The 16,807-nt window shown below is 36.1% G+C and overlaps 1 protein-coding gene across 1 annotated transcript in view; it reads left to right on the forward strand.

Moving 5' to 3' along the window:
* TMLHE (trimethyllysine hydroxylase, epsilon) overlaps positions 1-16,807 on the forward strand; it is a 67,942-nt gene that overhangs the window by 30,203 nt on the left and 20,932 nt on the right. The window contains exons 3-6 of the mRNA XM_022566278.3: positions 3,838-4,014; positions 4,515-4,794; positions 6,398-6,517; positions 9,649-9,885. Coding sequence (XP_022421986.1) covers positions 3,838-4,014; positions 4,515-4,794; positions 6,398-6,517; positions 9,649-9,885 — 814 coding nt within the window. The remainder of the gene's footprint in view (positions 1-3,837; positions 4,015-4,514; positions 4,795-6,397; positions 6,518-9,648; positions 9,886-16,807) is intronic.

The raw sequence follows: 16,807 nt of genomic DNA on the forward strand, positions 1-16,807 counted from the left end.
TAATCACTTTTATCACTCTAAGGGAGTGGTTCTCAATAGTTTTAGTTTATGAATCTCATAGAAATTCTGTTGCAAGCTATGGATCCTCTCTATAGAAAAATACAGAACTACACACACACACACACACACACACACACACACACGCAGAGTTTTACATATCATTCCATTGATCCTTGGTCAAGAACTCCAACTTCAGATCACCACCAAATAATAGCCCCATTCCACAGTATCAGCAGTTGCTATATCAGAGACTCAGTTAACTTCAGTGTCTGGATTTTCAAGCATTCAACACCAGCTTTTGACTCATAACTAGAAGATGTTATAGGTACATGGAGGTGATGTCCCAGTGGTCCACTCTGCTTCTCTCCCAAGGCTGTTAGAAGGGAAAGGCATTTCCTCCCAGGTAATAAGCTACCTACTAGCAGCATGCCTGTCTTAGACAATAGGATTTCTTGTAATATGCTTCTCAGACAGTTTGTATGGACTGCATGGGTCACTCTTTTCTGTTTCTATATGTATCTCAGGGTTTTTTGTTGAAAATCTGGACATTTTAGGTTATATCTTATAGAAACTGATTTCTGACCTCGCAGGGGGATTGTTGCTGTATGTGTGTTTTGTTTATTTGTTTATTGACTTCTCTGGAGTAATTCGTTTTTAACTGTGGCTTCTGTGTATCACAGTGGGGTCAGCATAACTCAGTGGTCCTCAACTGGGGGGATTTTGCCACCACAGGAGACACTTGGCAATGTCTGGGAACATTTTTAGTTGTCACAGCTGGCGAGGAGGATGCTTCTAGCATCTAGTGGGTGGAGACTAGGGATGCTGTTAAGCATCCTACAATGCACAAGACAGTGCCCTGCAACAAAAAATTATCTAGCCCTAGATGTCCATAGTACCAAGGTTTGAGAAACCCTGGTATAGTTTAGTGGCCAGCTAACAATCGGTTAGAGGTTAAGCTAAAAACCTTAAGCCAGTAAGGCTTCCACCTTTTGCCAATGGATGTGTGTGGATTGGGGCACACAAAGTTTAGGCTGTTTATAAGTCTGCCCAGGCTTTCAGTTTCTGCCATTCTTCACATGTCTCCACTGTTCCTCACATTCCTCCAGGGACATGTAGATAACTAGGGCCCTTTCCAATCTCTCCTTATTGTGCACACAGCCCTGCATGTGTGCACAGCCTTACCGAACACCGGGGATGTGAGGGGGCTTTCCAAGGCCCACTATAGCTGTCTCATTCCCTTGATCCCCTTGATAGATTTCTGGCTGTTCTGCGGATCTATTGCTTGTCCCAACCAGTGTGCCTTCCTTGATTGTATTCAACACGCAGGGCCATGGAGTTTTTATGTGCTCTGCTCCAAATAAATTTAGTCCCCTTCAGCAGCAAAGCTGCTGGCTTTCTTGGCTTGCCTGCCCTGGTAGAACTATTGCTGATGGAGCTGGTGGGGGTGGGGTAGGGAGTGGAAGCACCCCAAGCTAAAGCACACAGATTCCCACTGTTCTTACCCAAGGTTCAATAGTTTTTCTTGACTAAATGCTTCTTAATTTGTTGTAAGCCTTTGGTCAATTTCCAGGTCCTAAAATGGTTGTTATTGGTAATTTTGTCCAGTTTTATTATTGTTATTGGGGGAGAGGATTTTCCAAGCTCCTTACTCTGCCTTTCCTGAAGTCTCACCTTCAGAGATTCCCAAGACTACACTTTGAGAAACACTAGCATAGGACTTTGGGGTTGGACAACTTGAGTTCACATCCTAGGTTCACCACCTAATGATTATATGATCTTACAAAGTTATTTAACATCTCTGAGCTTTAGTTTTCTGTCCTTAAAGTGAGAATGATAACATTGTACAAAGTCAATTTGAGGAGTACAGATACACTGCATTTTTAAACTGTTTATTAGGATCTCATTGTAGATACACCACAGTTTATTCTGCTATTCCTCAACTTCCCCCACTGACGGACATTTAGTCTTATTTTCTAATTATTTTGCTATTATAAACAAAACTATTATGAATATCCTTGTGCATACCTCTTCATATGTGACGGTTTCTATAAGGTAAGTACTGAGAGGTGAATTTCTGGGTCAAGCAATAAATATACATATTTTTTATTATTTTCATAGAAACTTCCAGATTGCCATTCAGTGTGTCTTCACCAATTTATACTCACATTACCAATGTTTGAGAGTATGCATTTCTCCACATCTTTTGAAAACACATGTTTTAATCAAACTTTAAAATTTTTGTCACTCTGATGGATAAAAAATGATATCTTAATACCCATTTCTCTGATTACTACTAAGGTTAGAAGAGTTCATGTGTTTACTGGTCAATTCTGGTGACTTTCCTATTGATATCCTTTGGTCATTTTTCTATTGAGTTTTTATCTTAATGATCACAAGGATTTATTCTATATCCTGGGTATTAACCCTTTTACGTTAAAAAGATTTTTCCTGTTACTTGTCTTTTAACTTTGTTTTTTGCATTGTTTGCAAAACAGAAGGTTTTTATCTTCATACACACAAATTATATTTTATGTTTTTTGTGTCATATTAGAAAGGCTTTTCCTACCTCAAAGTTGTCAACATATAATAGTTTTATTTTTTATATTTTACTCTATCAGTAATTTACTGTTGAGGCTGACGTGACTCTAGAATCAATTTTTCAAAATTCATTTTTCCAAAACTAGTTATTGAGTAATCTATCTTTTCACCACTATTACAAAATGCCACCTTTAACATATACCATATTTTCATGTACAGTTGAGTCTGTTTTGCGACTCTATCCTGTCCCCTTGATCTCTTAGTCCATTCTGCATGAATATCATACTTTTTAAATGACTATAGCTTTATAATACATTTTTATATATAGTAAGACTTCCCCTCCATGCCTTTCTTTTTCTTTCTCAAAATTGTTACTTTATTAATTCTGAGTATGATTCTTGGAATTAGCCTGTCCAGTACATGAAAATTTTCACTGGGATTTGGATTGGAAGTACATGGAGTTTTGTGTATTAATTTGTGGGAGAATTCCTACCTTTTCATTATTGAATCTGCCCACCTGTGAGCATATTTCTCCATTCAAGTTTCCTTCAAGTCTTTCAGGATAGTTTTGTAGATTTCTCCATAGTAGTCTTCCACATTTTCATTTTTTCCCAGACACTTTATAGTTTTTGTTCCTCTTATAAATTTGAACTCCTTTTTATTTACCTTGTCTAAATGAATAACCTGATGTATAAGAAAGTTTGATTTTTTACTAACTTTTTATTTTGATACATCAAACTAACAGAAACTAACAGACTAACAGAACTAACAGAAAAGTTGCAAGAATGGTACAAGGACCTCCTTTATATCCTCTATCCATGTCTTCTTTTTATATACTTGAATGGCTTCATTCTCCAAATTTAGAACTCTGATCTGTTTTGAGTTTATCATGGACACCCAGTGACAATATGAGGTATGGACTTAATTTTATCTCTTTGCAAATGATTATCAGTTGTCCCAACACCGTTTATTTAAAAATTCATATTTTCCACAGTGATTACACCTGCCACTTTTTACATACCAAATTTCTTTATGCATTCATGTATATTTTTGGACTTTTTATACTCTTCTGTTGTTTTATCTGCCTTTTCCTATACCAACATCACACTGTTTTAATCATAGAAGTTCTGTACTATGTTTTAATATCTAGTAGGGGCTAGTGTCCCCCTCATTGCTCGCAGCTTATTTCTTGGTAGAAGACTGTTTGAAGGAAGTTTTCTGGATCCTGATTTTTTAGTTTTCCTAAATAAATAATGTAAAATAATATAATAATATGAAAGAGTGTGATCTTTTCCTTAGAACTGCAATATGCTAACACCGTGATGCGCTTCGATTATGTCTGGCTTCGAGACCACTGCCTCTCAGCATCTTGCTACAACTCTAAGACTCACCAGCGCAGCCTAGACACTGCCAGTGTGGATTTATGTATCCAGCCAAAGACCATTCGTCTGGATGAGACCACACTCTTTTTCACTTGTGAGTGGACAGGAGACTTGGTCTTCTTTGGGGTACTCTTTTAAAGGACAATTGTTTTACAAAAAATGGTTTGCCCCTTTCCAAAACAGGGTATTCTTTTAGTTACTCTTTGTTTTTCCTTTCTTTGGAAGCATTTATTTTTTAACCTTTTATTTTTCTTCTTAAATAAAATTGCTCTAATCTACAGATGACATCATTCTTAACCAGTAAATTGTTGGCAGTATTTATAATAATTATTATTTATTTTATTATTATTTTTTTTTTGCGCTACGCAGGCCTCTCACCGTTGTGGCCTCTCCTGCTGCGGAGCACAGGCTCCGGACGCGCAGGCTCAGCGGCCATGGCTCACGGGCCCAGCCGCTCCGCAGCATGTGGGATCTTCCCAGACCGGGGCACGAACCCACGTCCCCTGCATCGGCAGGCAGACTGTCAACCACTGCGTCACCAGGGAAGCCCTTTATAATTATTATTTTTAATGCCTTTTATTTTTCCCTTAAAAGGGCCAGATGGTCATGTGACTAGATATGATTTGGATTGGCTGGTGAAAAACAGCTATGAAGGGCAGAAACAAAAGGTCATCCAGCCTAGAATCTTATGGAATGCTGAAATCTACCAGCAAGCCCAAGTTCCATCTGTAGATTTCCAGAGCTTCTTAGAAACCAAGGAGGGACTGAAGAACTTTCTACAAAACTTTCTGCTGTATGGAATTGCTTTTGTAGAAAATGTCCCTCCTACTCAGGAACATACAGAGAAATTGGCAGAAAGGATCAGCTTGATCAGGTAAGTCATTAGTTTCCTGAAATCTGCAGAAATTAATTTCCAGTGACAAGTATGGTCACCCTCGTTTTTCCAGAATATTTTGTGGCCTGAATAACGGGATTCCCATCTATAGTGCTTTATCTGAAGCCCAGATTTCTAATCTCTAAAGACACTTACATGTTTAATATGGTGAAGACTTCAAAGTCATTGGTATTTTTTTCGAGCCCAGTGATGCTCAAAGTAGGAGTTAGTCATTGTACACTAGAAAGAGCACTAACCTGAGTAAAGAGAACCAGATAGTAGTCTGAGTTCTACCATCAAGCAGTTGGGTAAACATAGACAACTGCATAACACACACACCCCTACCCTCAATCCTCACCCCCGCTGCCCCAGTAGCCTCTATTTTCCTATCTGATCAGTAACAGGATTGAATAAGATGGTGTCTAAAGATCATCTACTTTTGACCTTCTGTTATTCCTAAGACTTAATTCAGAGGCTGGTTGTTAATACTACTGCCTTATACTGTATAGCATTTAACCAGCATATTCAAATCCGTTATTTTCATTGGTCATTATAGTAATCCTGATAAGTGTGTATTTTATCTCCTGTTCTACTGATGAGGCTCTTAAGGCTTAAATGTATTAAGTGGCTTGCCCAGGACTGCTCTGCTAGTAAGCAGTAGAACTGGGATTCAGATAGCTCAGGTTTCCTGATCCTAAATACAATGTTCTTTCCATTGCATTTCTAGGTAGTATATAGATTTATCTTCTGTAGTATTAAATGTGATGTAAACCAACTTTGTTATAATTAGTACTTTCCTTTTATTTCATAAGAGCCAGATATAGCTCATTGTGTAGCAGACAGTATGCTGGGTCATTTGCCCTATCCTAGTAGAGCATAATTAACATTTGTGAACCATTCAGTTTCAAACACAGTTTGAGAACTTTCAAGTAAAAAAGCTGTGCTAGTAAGCAATAAATTGACAGGACTTTAGAGGTTATAGTTCAGAAGGAAGACCATTTCCTGTTTGGATTTTGAGGGTTCAGAGAATAAGATGAACTCTGAAAGCTAAAGAATTAAAGTGACCTTTAGTCAGATCTGAGCCTAGTAGGAAAATAACTATGAAATCAAAACCCATGATGTTATTGTATCTCTCCTCAAGGAGAGATACAATAACAGTGATACAGCAACTCTCACTAAATACTTGCTAATATAAACTATCCTTTCTCTTTTTCTTATTCCTACATGTCTAAAAGATGGGTGAAGATCTACATTAATCACTTCTAAAAGCAGCTACCCAAAAACATCTTTTTCTATGTGAGGAAGGTGAGTGCAGGACAGAAGTTTGAGTGTGAAAGCTATTAAAAGTAGAAACATAAACAGAGTGGGACGATTCCCTAAGCTTTCAAACTGTATTATCCTTTCACCCTTTTCCCCCCAGCTTCCTAGAATATTACTCAGTGGAGGAATTGTTTAGACTGGTGATGTGTTCAACTGTCATATTTACCTTATAGATGGAAATCTGGAGCCAAACAATCTATCGTTATTTGTGAATAATTAAAGAAAGTATTGGAAAGAGTTTTGAATGATAAGAATGAAAGGTTTCCTATACTTCATTTGACAGAGAAACCATCTATGGGAGGATGTGGTATTTCACTTCAGACTTCTCCAGGGGTGACACTGCATACACCAAGCTAGCTCTGGATCGGCACACTGACACTACCTATTTTCAAGAGCCCTGTGGGTAGGTGGATTAGAATTTTCCAAAGTGGGATCATTACGTGTGATGGTCTTGAATAGTTTCTTAATCATTCTCTGTTTTATTTGAACCAAGATCATATCTGCTGCTGCTGATTTGTATGACTGTTTCTTTTCTCCATAGAAACATGATCATTTTTAAATACCCTAGCTCAGTCTTCTTTAGACTTACAGGAATAAAATTTTTGAAGTGATTGAAAATCTACCTTACTACATAAATGGATGTAAATTTTGTTTAATTTACATTTTTCTCAAAGTAATTACAAATAACTTACCAAAAATGCATTGATTAACCATTAGTTTGGGAATTTGTACAGTTTTTCATATTTAGTTATTATTTTGCAAAGGGGTCAATCTTCCAAACACAACTACTTTGGGTATGGTAGTAAGAGGAATTTAAATCCAATTTACAAGAAGTTGGAGAGGAGGAATGAATGAAAAATAACCTTATTACATGGACTCCGAAGCTATTGAGTCAAAGATAACGTATACCATACTTTTTTGCAGCTTTATTGAGATATAATTGACATATGACATTGTGTAAATATAAGGTGTACAATGTGTTGATTTGATATGGTCGTATACTGTAATATTATTACCACCAGTAGCTAACAGAGAGTAGATCTTAAATCTTCTCACCACAGAAAAGAAATAGTAATTATTTGACATGATACATTGATTTCCTTTAAGGGTTTGGAACCTAAGAATATTTGGTTCAGAGGAGGAAGAATAAAGCATCTTTTTGACATCCTGCTCAATGTTATGGATATACAAAAAGCCCTGCATCCTCATTCTACAGGATGCAGAAGGAAGAATATGAGGAAATGGGATGAGAAACAGTTGGACAGGGGTTGAGGTTCAAATATTGACTAGCTCTTTTCTCTCTGACCACTACCAGAGATACACAGTTGTCTGTGCCTTTAATTTAACCCTTTCTAATCAATGGCAAGGACCAAGTACATGAGCAGTATAATGAGAGTGGTTAAGAGTTCGGGCTATGGAATCAACCAGACCTGGATTTGTATCCCAACTGGAACATAGGTTAGCTTTGTGATCTTGGAAAATAACTTAACCTCTCTGTGCCTCAGTTTCTTCATCTGTAGAATGGGACTAGTAATAAAACCTGTCCATTTGTATTGCTTAGGGATTAAGTTACATGATGTATTTAAAGCACTTGGCATACTTCCTAGAACATAATAAATGTTCAATAAATACTAGCTATTATTATTATCATTTTAGCCATTGTCGTCATCATCATCGTCATTGTTATATGCTTATGCTTTCTAAAGCTACCTTTGCTCAGGATCTCATCCTTTCCAACCTCCTTGGGGATTTCTCTCTCCTGTGTCTTCAGCCTTCCATACATATTGACTCCTTCCTATCAGCTTTTCATTTCTTAAATCTCTACTTTTGTACACTTCCTTTGACTCTGTCTCCTTCTAGTTACAGCCCCGCCTCACTCCTCACCTTCACAGCTAAACTTATTGAAATAATTGTCTACATTCAGTGTCTTTTCATTCTCACTTCTCATTCATTCTTCAAACCTGTAGTCAGCTAGTTTATCCACCCCCCTCCCAATTAAAATTAATCTCTCCAAAGTCACCAGCAACTAACTTATTGCCATACCCAGTGTGTACCTTTCAGTCTTCATCTTATTTGACCCCTGGGGCCATTTACCACTACCTCTTCTTAAATATCCTTTCTTTTCTAGTTTTCCTTCTATATCTATAGCCATTTTTCCTCAGTCTCCTGTGCCAGCTTATTTTCCTTTGTCCATGTCATAAATATTGTTGTTTCTCAAGGTTTTCTCCTTCTCCCTCTTTTCTTACTTGAAATGATCTCTCCAAATGACTTCTTCCATGCTCTTGGCTTTAGCTATCACCTACAGACGACTACAAAATCTACCTCTCTTCTAAGGTAAACATGTTCAACTGGCTACTAAGTAATCCTAACCTAGAAATTTCACAGAAAGGTCAACATAGCCAGAACTGACCTTTCTCATTTTAATTGTATTTACCCTAGGTTCTCCTTGATTTTATTCCTTCTATCTTTATTTATGTTTATTACTTATTTTACTTTGATGTTTACTTTTCCTTATTTCTTCTTTTTCCCTAAATTACTATTAATTTTATTTTCCCCTTGTTAATTTGAAATTTTTACTTTAGTTTTCCAGTCCATTAATAGTTGCATTTCCTTTTCCTGTTAAATTTTCAGCCACATATAACTCAACTATTTCAACATGTCCTTAAACTGAACCTCTTCCTCAACCCCTCTCACCCCCTTTTTATCATCCAATTATGCATCTGCCTGTGTTCTCTTGGCAGATGGCATTATTTGTCAGGTTGTCCAGGTGAAAAACCTGCAGGCATTCTAGATATTTGCCTGTTCGTCGTCCTCTGTCATGTTGCTTAGCTGTGTCCTCTTTTCTATAAAACCCATCTCTAAGCTCAACCCCTCAGTATTTTTCTCTGCTATTTCAGTTATCCAAGTTGTTTTCCATGTTTTTTGTCATCTTGCTTCCCACCAGTTCATCTCCCATCTCAGTTTAAACTCGTTGTTTTACGTTGATATCTTTGGTCATACTTTTTTTTGGGGGGGGGCCTGGAATGCCCTCTCCTCACCTCAATCTCATTTCAGCCCAACTCTTGCTCATTCTTTAAGACTAAGCAAAACCATTCTCATCCACCTCCAAAAACATTTCTCTATACAACACACCACTACAATAATTTCCTCTGTTTATGGCTCCACTGTATCTTGTATACAACTTTATTATAGTGCCTGTTGGTACTTACTTGCTTCATCTCTTCTTAGTAGACTGGCCTTCTTTAAAACAGAGACTATACCTTATTCATGATGGTATTCCCTGAGTCTGTCACATATAGCCATCAATACATATTAAATATGCTTAGGAGGAACCTGTAGTGGCATTAATATTTCAAAGCACAAAAAAGTACAGCTGGCTATGAAGGGAAGACAATTGGGAAATGAGATTTATTTCTTAGTGAAAAGAAAATGACACAGTGGAGTCAATAATCATTTCATATTTTTTTTTCTAAAATTTTGATATATTCTCTTTTTTCCACTGAACAGAATAATTTAATTTTTCCCCCTCTTTAGCATTCAAGTGTTTCACTGTCTTAAGCATGAAGGAACAGGTGGCAGGACACTGCTAGTAGATGGATTCTATGCAGCAGAACAGGTACTTCAGAAGGCACCTGAGGAATTTGAACTCCTCAGCAAAGTGCCATTGAAGCATGAATATATTGAAAATGTTGGAGAATGTCACAACCACATGATTGGGGTAGGGCCAGTCTTAAATATCTACCCGTGGAATAAAGAGCTCTATATGATCAGGTGAGTACCAAAGAACTATCTCTCAGTGTAATGTATTTGTCAGATATTAGTCTTCTAATGTAATGAAAATTCCTAATATCCTATGTCTGTCACATTTTAATATTGCTATTGTATAGCTTTCTATTAGTACAATTTCCATTCTTATTTTAATTCCCATGGAATAATAAATAGGCCAACAGAGAAGGAATGCTAGATTGGAGGGGACAGATATTTCACATAGCATTTAAAATGAAAACATTTTAAAAACAAAACACAGTTATTAAATTGTGCTCAGTCACCAAATAGCTAGGGTACCCAAAGGCATGATAACAACAACATTTGACTGTTGCCCAGATTTATGCAAAGCTCCTGACCTGTGTATATCCAATAGTCTACTAGGTATTGCCACCTAGTATCTTGTAGGATCATAAAGCACAGTTTATTCAAAACTGAATTCATCATCTCCACTCATTTCAAGCCTTCTCCTTCACACTGAATTGTGAAGATAAAAATAAATTGTTGCCCCTGTCTTTGCCCCTGGATTGTAGTCGGAACTACATAAATACTAAATCACTTCCCTGGGATAAGCTCCACTGGAAAACTCTCCCTCAGTCATTCTTATATCTCAATTGCCTAAAACAATGAGTAGGTGCTCAATATTTTCCCAAACATTTTATTACGAACATTTTTCATAATACAGAAAAGTTGAAAAGCATTTACAAGAAAACTCACATACCTACCACCTAGATTCTACTATTGAGATATTGCTATACTTACTTTATTACCTGTCTATCCATCTTTCTATCCCTCTGTTTATCTATCAATTAATCTTATTTTTGATACATTGGAAAGTACATTGCAGATATGAGTATATGTCCCCCTAATATACTTCAACATTTATAACCTTAAGTCTAAAGTTCAATATTTGTTTACAGATCTTTAATTTTGATATAAAATATACATACAGTGATGTTATAAATATTGAATATACACTTGCTGAGTTTTGAAAAATGCATACACCTATGTAACCCAAACCCCTATCAAGATATCGAATATTACCATCACTACAGAAAGTAACTTTATTCCCCTTCTCAGTCCAACCCTGCACATACACTGAGAGGAAAACCCTGTTTTGATTTTTTACCACCATAGATTAGTTTTGCCTGTTCTAGAAATTCAGATCATGGAACAGATCTATTCTTTTATGAATAAACACCTGAGCTGTTTCCTGGACTTTTTAGTTTCATTAGCAACTGCCAGAACTTTTACTAAAGTACTTGTTCCATTTTACATGGACATCAACAGTGTATGAAAGTTGTACCCACTCCACATCCTTGTTAATACTTGGCGGTGTCAGTCTTATTAATTTTAGCCATTATGGTGGGTATCTCCTTGGGGTTCTAATTTGCATTTTTTGGTGATTGATGATGTTGAGCCTCTTTCCATGTGCATGTTGACCATTCATATATTTTCTTTTGCTAAGTATCTAGTTAGATCTTTTGCCCATTTTTTCACTGGGTTGTCTTTTCATTATTGAGTTGTAGGGGTTCTTTATATACCCTGGTTACCAGTTCTTACCTGATAGTTTTAGGAATATTTTCTTCTAGTCTGTGGCTTACCTATTTATTTTTTAACTGTGATGTTTGATAAGCAGAAATTTTTAATTTTAATGAAATGTAGTTGATCCGTTTTTTCCCTAATGATCATTGAATCTGTGACCTGCATAAGAAATCTTTGACTACCCCCATGACATAATGATATTCTCCTACGTTTTCTAAAGGTGTTATGGTTTTATCTTTTGCATCTAAGTCAGTGATCTATCTCAAACTAATTTTTTACATGTTGAGAGGTAAAGGTAGAAGTTCCTGTTTTATACACATGGATACTCAGGTGTTATAGCACCACTTGTTGAAAAGACCTTCCTTTCCCCCATTGGATTACCTTTGAAACTCTGTCAAAAATCAAATGACCACATAAAGGTGAGTTTGTTTCTGGACCCTCTGTTTGGTTCCATTATCTATTTGTGGATCTTTATGACAGTTCCACACAGTCTTGGCTACTGCAGATTTATAGTAATTCTTGAAGTCAGGTAATATGTTTGTCAACTTTGTTATTTTTCAAGATTATTTTGGATATTCTAGGTCAGGGGTTTACACACTTTTCTGTAAAGGGCCAAATAGTAAATATTTTAGGCCTTGTAGGCTGTATGGTCTCTATTGCAACTACTCAATACTGTGTGGAAACACAACAGCAGCCATAGACAATATGTAAATGAATGGGTATAGCTGTGTTCCAATAAAACATTATTTACAAAAACAGGCAGGAGGCTGGGTTTGGCCCACACACCATAGTTTGCCAGCCTTAGTTCTAGGTTCTTTATATTTTCATATAAATTTTAAAATCAGCTTTTCAATGTTTAGGGGAAAGCCTGTTAGGATTATGATTGAGATTGCTTTGAATCTATAGATCATTTTGGTGAGAACTGACAAACTAACAGCTTTGAGTCCTCCAATCCATGAACCTGATCTTTCTATATATTTGGTCTTATCTAATTTCTCTCATCAGTGTTTTATATTATTGAAGATAGAGATCTTGTGTATCTTTTGTTTATTTTATTTCTAAGTATTTTTATGTTTTGATGGTATTATAAAATAAAATTTTAATATTATTTTCCAATTGTTTGCTGCCATTATATAAAAACAATTTATTTCTCTTTAAATTAGCGTTTTATTCTATAGCCCTGCTAAAGTTATTCGTTAGTCCTGAGAAGTTTTTATTTTTTAGGTTTCTTGGAATTTTCTATATAGACAATCATGTTGTACGGACAGTTTTATTCTTTCCTTTCCAATCTATATGCTTATTTATTTGTTTTTCTTATCTTGTTGCATTGTTTAGCACTCCACTATTATGTTAAATAAGAGTGGCAAGAACAGACATCTTTAGGATGAAAGTGTTCACTATTTTGCCATGTATGACATTAGCTGTAAGGGTTTAGTGATGTTTTCTATCAGATTAAGGAATTTCCCTTCCAAGTTTGCTGAGAGGTTTTTATAACCATAAATGGGTATTACATTTTGATAAATGTTTTATCTTCATTTATCAATTGAAATAATCATATTATTTTTCTTCTTTATTCTATGGATATGGCAAATTACATTAATTTATTTTCAAATGTTAAACCAACCTTGCACTCCTAGGATAAACTGTACTTGATCATAATTTATTACTATACACACACACACACATATATGTATATGTGTGTGTGTGCATGTGTGTGGACCCAGTCAAGAGATAGATACTACATGGTAGGTTAAACAGGGAAAGGTTAATATAAAGAATTAGGAACTAGGATAAAAGAGTGACTATGAGATATGAGGAAATTAATGTATATAATATTCTTTCAGAGCAGCTACAGTGTCATTGCATTTTAAGCACAATGCTTTGCCATCTAATTTGATAACAAAATAATCCATACTCCTCTGTGCCTTAAACACATGACACTTAAGTCCTCTTTTGTTGTTCCAACATTATGGGTATGCACTGGTAATAAAAAAGTTTTAAATATTATGGAATGACAGTATGTAACATTCAAAATGCTGGTAGTAATAACTGTATCACCACAATTTGTAATGTGCTGAGCAGTGGTGCAAAATGATGAGAGCACCACATACGTCTCTGTTGCTACTACTCAACTCTGCCATTGTAGTATGGAAGCCACCATAGACATATAAGTGAATATATGTGGCCATGTTCCAATAAAACTCTGTTTCTAGATACTGAAAGTTGAAATTCATATAATTTTCATGCATCACAAAATTTTTAAAAAAGATATGAGGAAATTCATTATAGTACCCTAGGGCTGAGGCAGAGTATCCAAGGAAGAATAAACATGGAAGAGGTTCAGATCTGGAAGAAAGAGTGGTTCAGCCACCTGATATCAGAGAAGTTTGCTGATTTAGCCAGGCAGGAGCTGGTCTAGAGTTGCTGAGCAAACAATAGGCCACCCTTCCAGAGTACAGGCAGGCAAGGGAGCCGGCAATCAGCAACTGGTGGTGTGAGTGTGCAACGGAAGCCTAGGTGCCAGTGAAAGCATGCAATCTAGGTGCTCTTAAGTCTTCCTGCTTTCACTGGCACTCAGACTTACTTTCGGTATGTGATCCCACAGAACACAGGAGGCCTCCTGCAGGTCATTCAGGGGCTCTGGTTTACTATGCTGAGAGGGCTATGGAAAGGTTGTCACCAAGATGAGGCTGCAAGGTGGCATAGGGACCGTGTCCTGGGCCCTGAGGGTTGGTGCCACCTGATGCCCTCACACCCACACAGCAGAGACCTGGCTAGGGCCAGAAATAGCAAGAGAACCTCTTTCTCCTGCAGTGTCCCTCCAACACCAGCTACTGAGAAAGTTTAATGTTGTACTCGCTATAAAGGAAAAATGCTAAAAGATATTCTTAAATCAAGAACATGTATTGTATGTAAGGATGCATTCAGAACTGAGAAGCAATAAATTAGTAACTGATACATACATATCTGGTTTCAGCTTAATAATATCATGTTGAGAAGTTTTGCATCTAGGTTTAAGAGGGATATTGGTCGACAGTTTTCTTGTTTTGTAATGACTTTGTAAAACTCTGGTTTACCAAAGAGTTTGTGTGGTATTAGTGCTATTTCCACCTTAAATGTTTGCTAGAATTTACTAGGGAAACTGTCTGGGAATGGAGTTTATTTTATGAGAAAGTTTTGGATATTAAATTCAATTTTTTATGTATATATAGAGCTAGTAAGATTTTTGTTTCCTCTACTGGTTCTTTCAATAAATCTGTACATTTTATCTAAGTTGTCAATTGTTTAGTCATAAAGTCATTCATAATATTCTCTTATTCTTTTCATATAATGTCTATCATCTCTGTAATGATGATTCTTGGTATTAGTAATTTTAGCTCTCTTTTTTTCTTGTTTAGTCTAGCTAAACGTTTACCAATTTTGTTCGTCCTTTCCAAGAGCCACCGTATTGCTTTGTTAATTCTCCCTATCATTTGTTTCTATTTTATTGATTTATGTTATCTTCATTATTCCTTTATTTTTACATACTTTTGGTTTAATTTATTCTCATTTTTCTAGTCCCCCAAGGTAGAACCTTATATCATTGATATTATACATTTAGTCTTTTTTAATACAATCATTAAAAACTATGTTTGTACCTCTAAGCCTTTTTACCTGCATCCTACAAATATTGATGTTTATTTTCATGATAATTAAGTACGAAATATTTTCTGATTTCGCTTATGTGTTCTTTCTTTAACCATGTTATTTTGTATTCTGTGTCCTCTCTGATTTTTTTGACTAATTATTCCGTCAGCCACTGAGAAAACAACACTAAAATATCCAAATAATATGGTGATTTTGTCTATTTCTCCCTTTAATTCCATCAGTTCTTGCTTCATGTTTTTTGAGTATCTGTTACTAAGCACATACTAATTTATGATTTTTATGTCTTTCTGATGAAACAACCTTTTGTCATAAAATGCCCTCTTTCACTTTGTTTTCAAGTCTATTTTATCTGAAATTAATATAACCACTCCAACAATCTTATACTTACACTTTGCATGCTATTTAATTTTCTATCTTCTTTTTCTAACTTATCTGTGTTTGTGTGTTTAAATAAATGGCATATACATACGTCAGTCTTACTTTTTTATCCAGTCTGACAATCTCTTTTAATTGGGATATTAAGTGCATTCACATTTTTTAAACCTTTAAAACATTTTAAAAGTTATTTGTATACCATAAAATTAATATGTTTTAAGTATCTAATTCAGTGATTGTTACTGTATTTACAAAGTCATGTAACCATCATCACAATCCAGTTTTTGACATTTCTGTCAACCCAAAAGTTCCCTCCTGCCCATTAAGCAGTGACTCCCCCATTCCCTCACCCCAACCCCAGTCCATCACAGCCCCTAGCAATCACTTATCAACTTTCTGTCTGTATGGATTTGCCTATTCTGGACATTTTCTGTAAATGGAATCATATAATACATAGTCTTTTTTTTGTTTATTACATCTTTATTGGAGTATAATTGCTTTACAATGGTGTGTTAGTTTCTGCTTTATAACAAAGTGAATCAGTTATACATATACATATGTTCCCATATCTCTTCCCTCTTGCATCTCCCTCCCTCCCACCCTCCCTATCCCACCCCTCTAGGTGGTCACAAAGCACCGAGCTGATCTCCCTGTGCTATAAGGCTGCTTCCCACTAGCTACCTATTTTCCGTTTGGTAGCGTATATATGTCCATGCCACTCTCTCACTTTGTCACAGCTTACCCTTCCCCCTCCCCATATCCTCAAGTCCATTCTCTAGTAGGTCTGTGTCTTTATTCCCGTCTTACCCCTAGGTTCTTCATGGCATTTTTTTCTTAGATTCCATATATGTGTGTTAGCATACGGTATTTGTCTTTCTCTTTCTGACTTACTTCACTCTGTATGACAGACTCTAGGTCCATCCACCTCATTACAAATAGCTCAATTTTGTTTCTTTTTATGGCTGAGTAATATTCCATTGTATATATGTGCCACATCTTCTTTATCCATTCATCCGATGATGGACACTTAGGTTGTTTCCATCTCCTGGCTATTGTAAATAGAGCTGCAATGAACGTTTTGGTACATGACTTTTTATGAATTATGGTTTTCTCAGGGTATATGCCCAGTAGTGGGATTGCTCTGTCATATGGTAGTTCTATGTGTAGTTTTTAAGGAACCTCTATAATGTTCTCCATAGTGGCTGTACCAATTCACATTCCCAGCAGCAGTGCAAGAGTGTTCCCTTTTCTCCACACCCTCTCCAGCATTTATTGTTTGTAGATTTTTTGATGATGGCCATTCTGACTGGTGTGAGATGATATCTCATTGTAGTTTTGATTTGCATTTCTCTAATGATTA

The sequence above is a fragment of the Delphinapterus leucas genome, chromosome X (assembly GCF_059928025.1).
Source record: "Delphinapterus leucas isolate spDelLeu-1000000601 "Yukka" chromosome X, BTC_Dleu_Yukka2, whole genome shotgun sequence".
Taxonomy (NCBI): domain Eukaryota; kingdom Metazoa; phylum Chordata; class Mammalia; order Artiodactyla; family Monodontidae; genus Delphinapterus; species Delphinapterus leucas.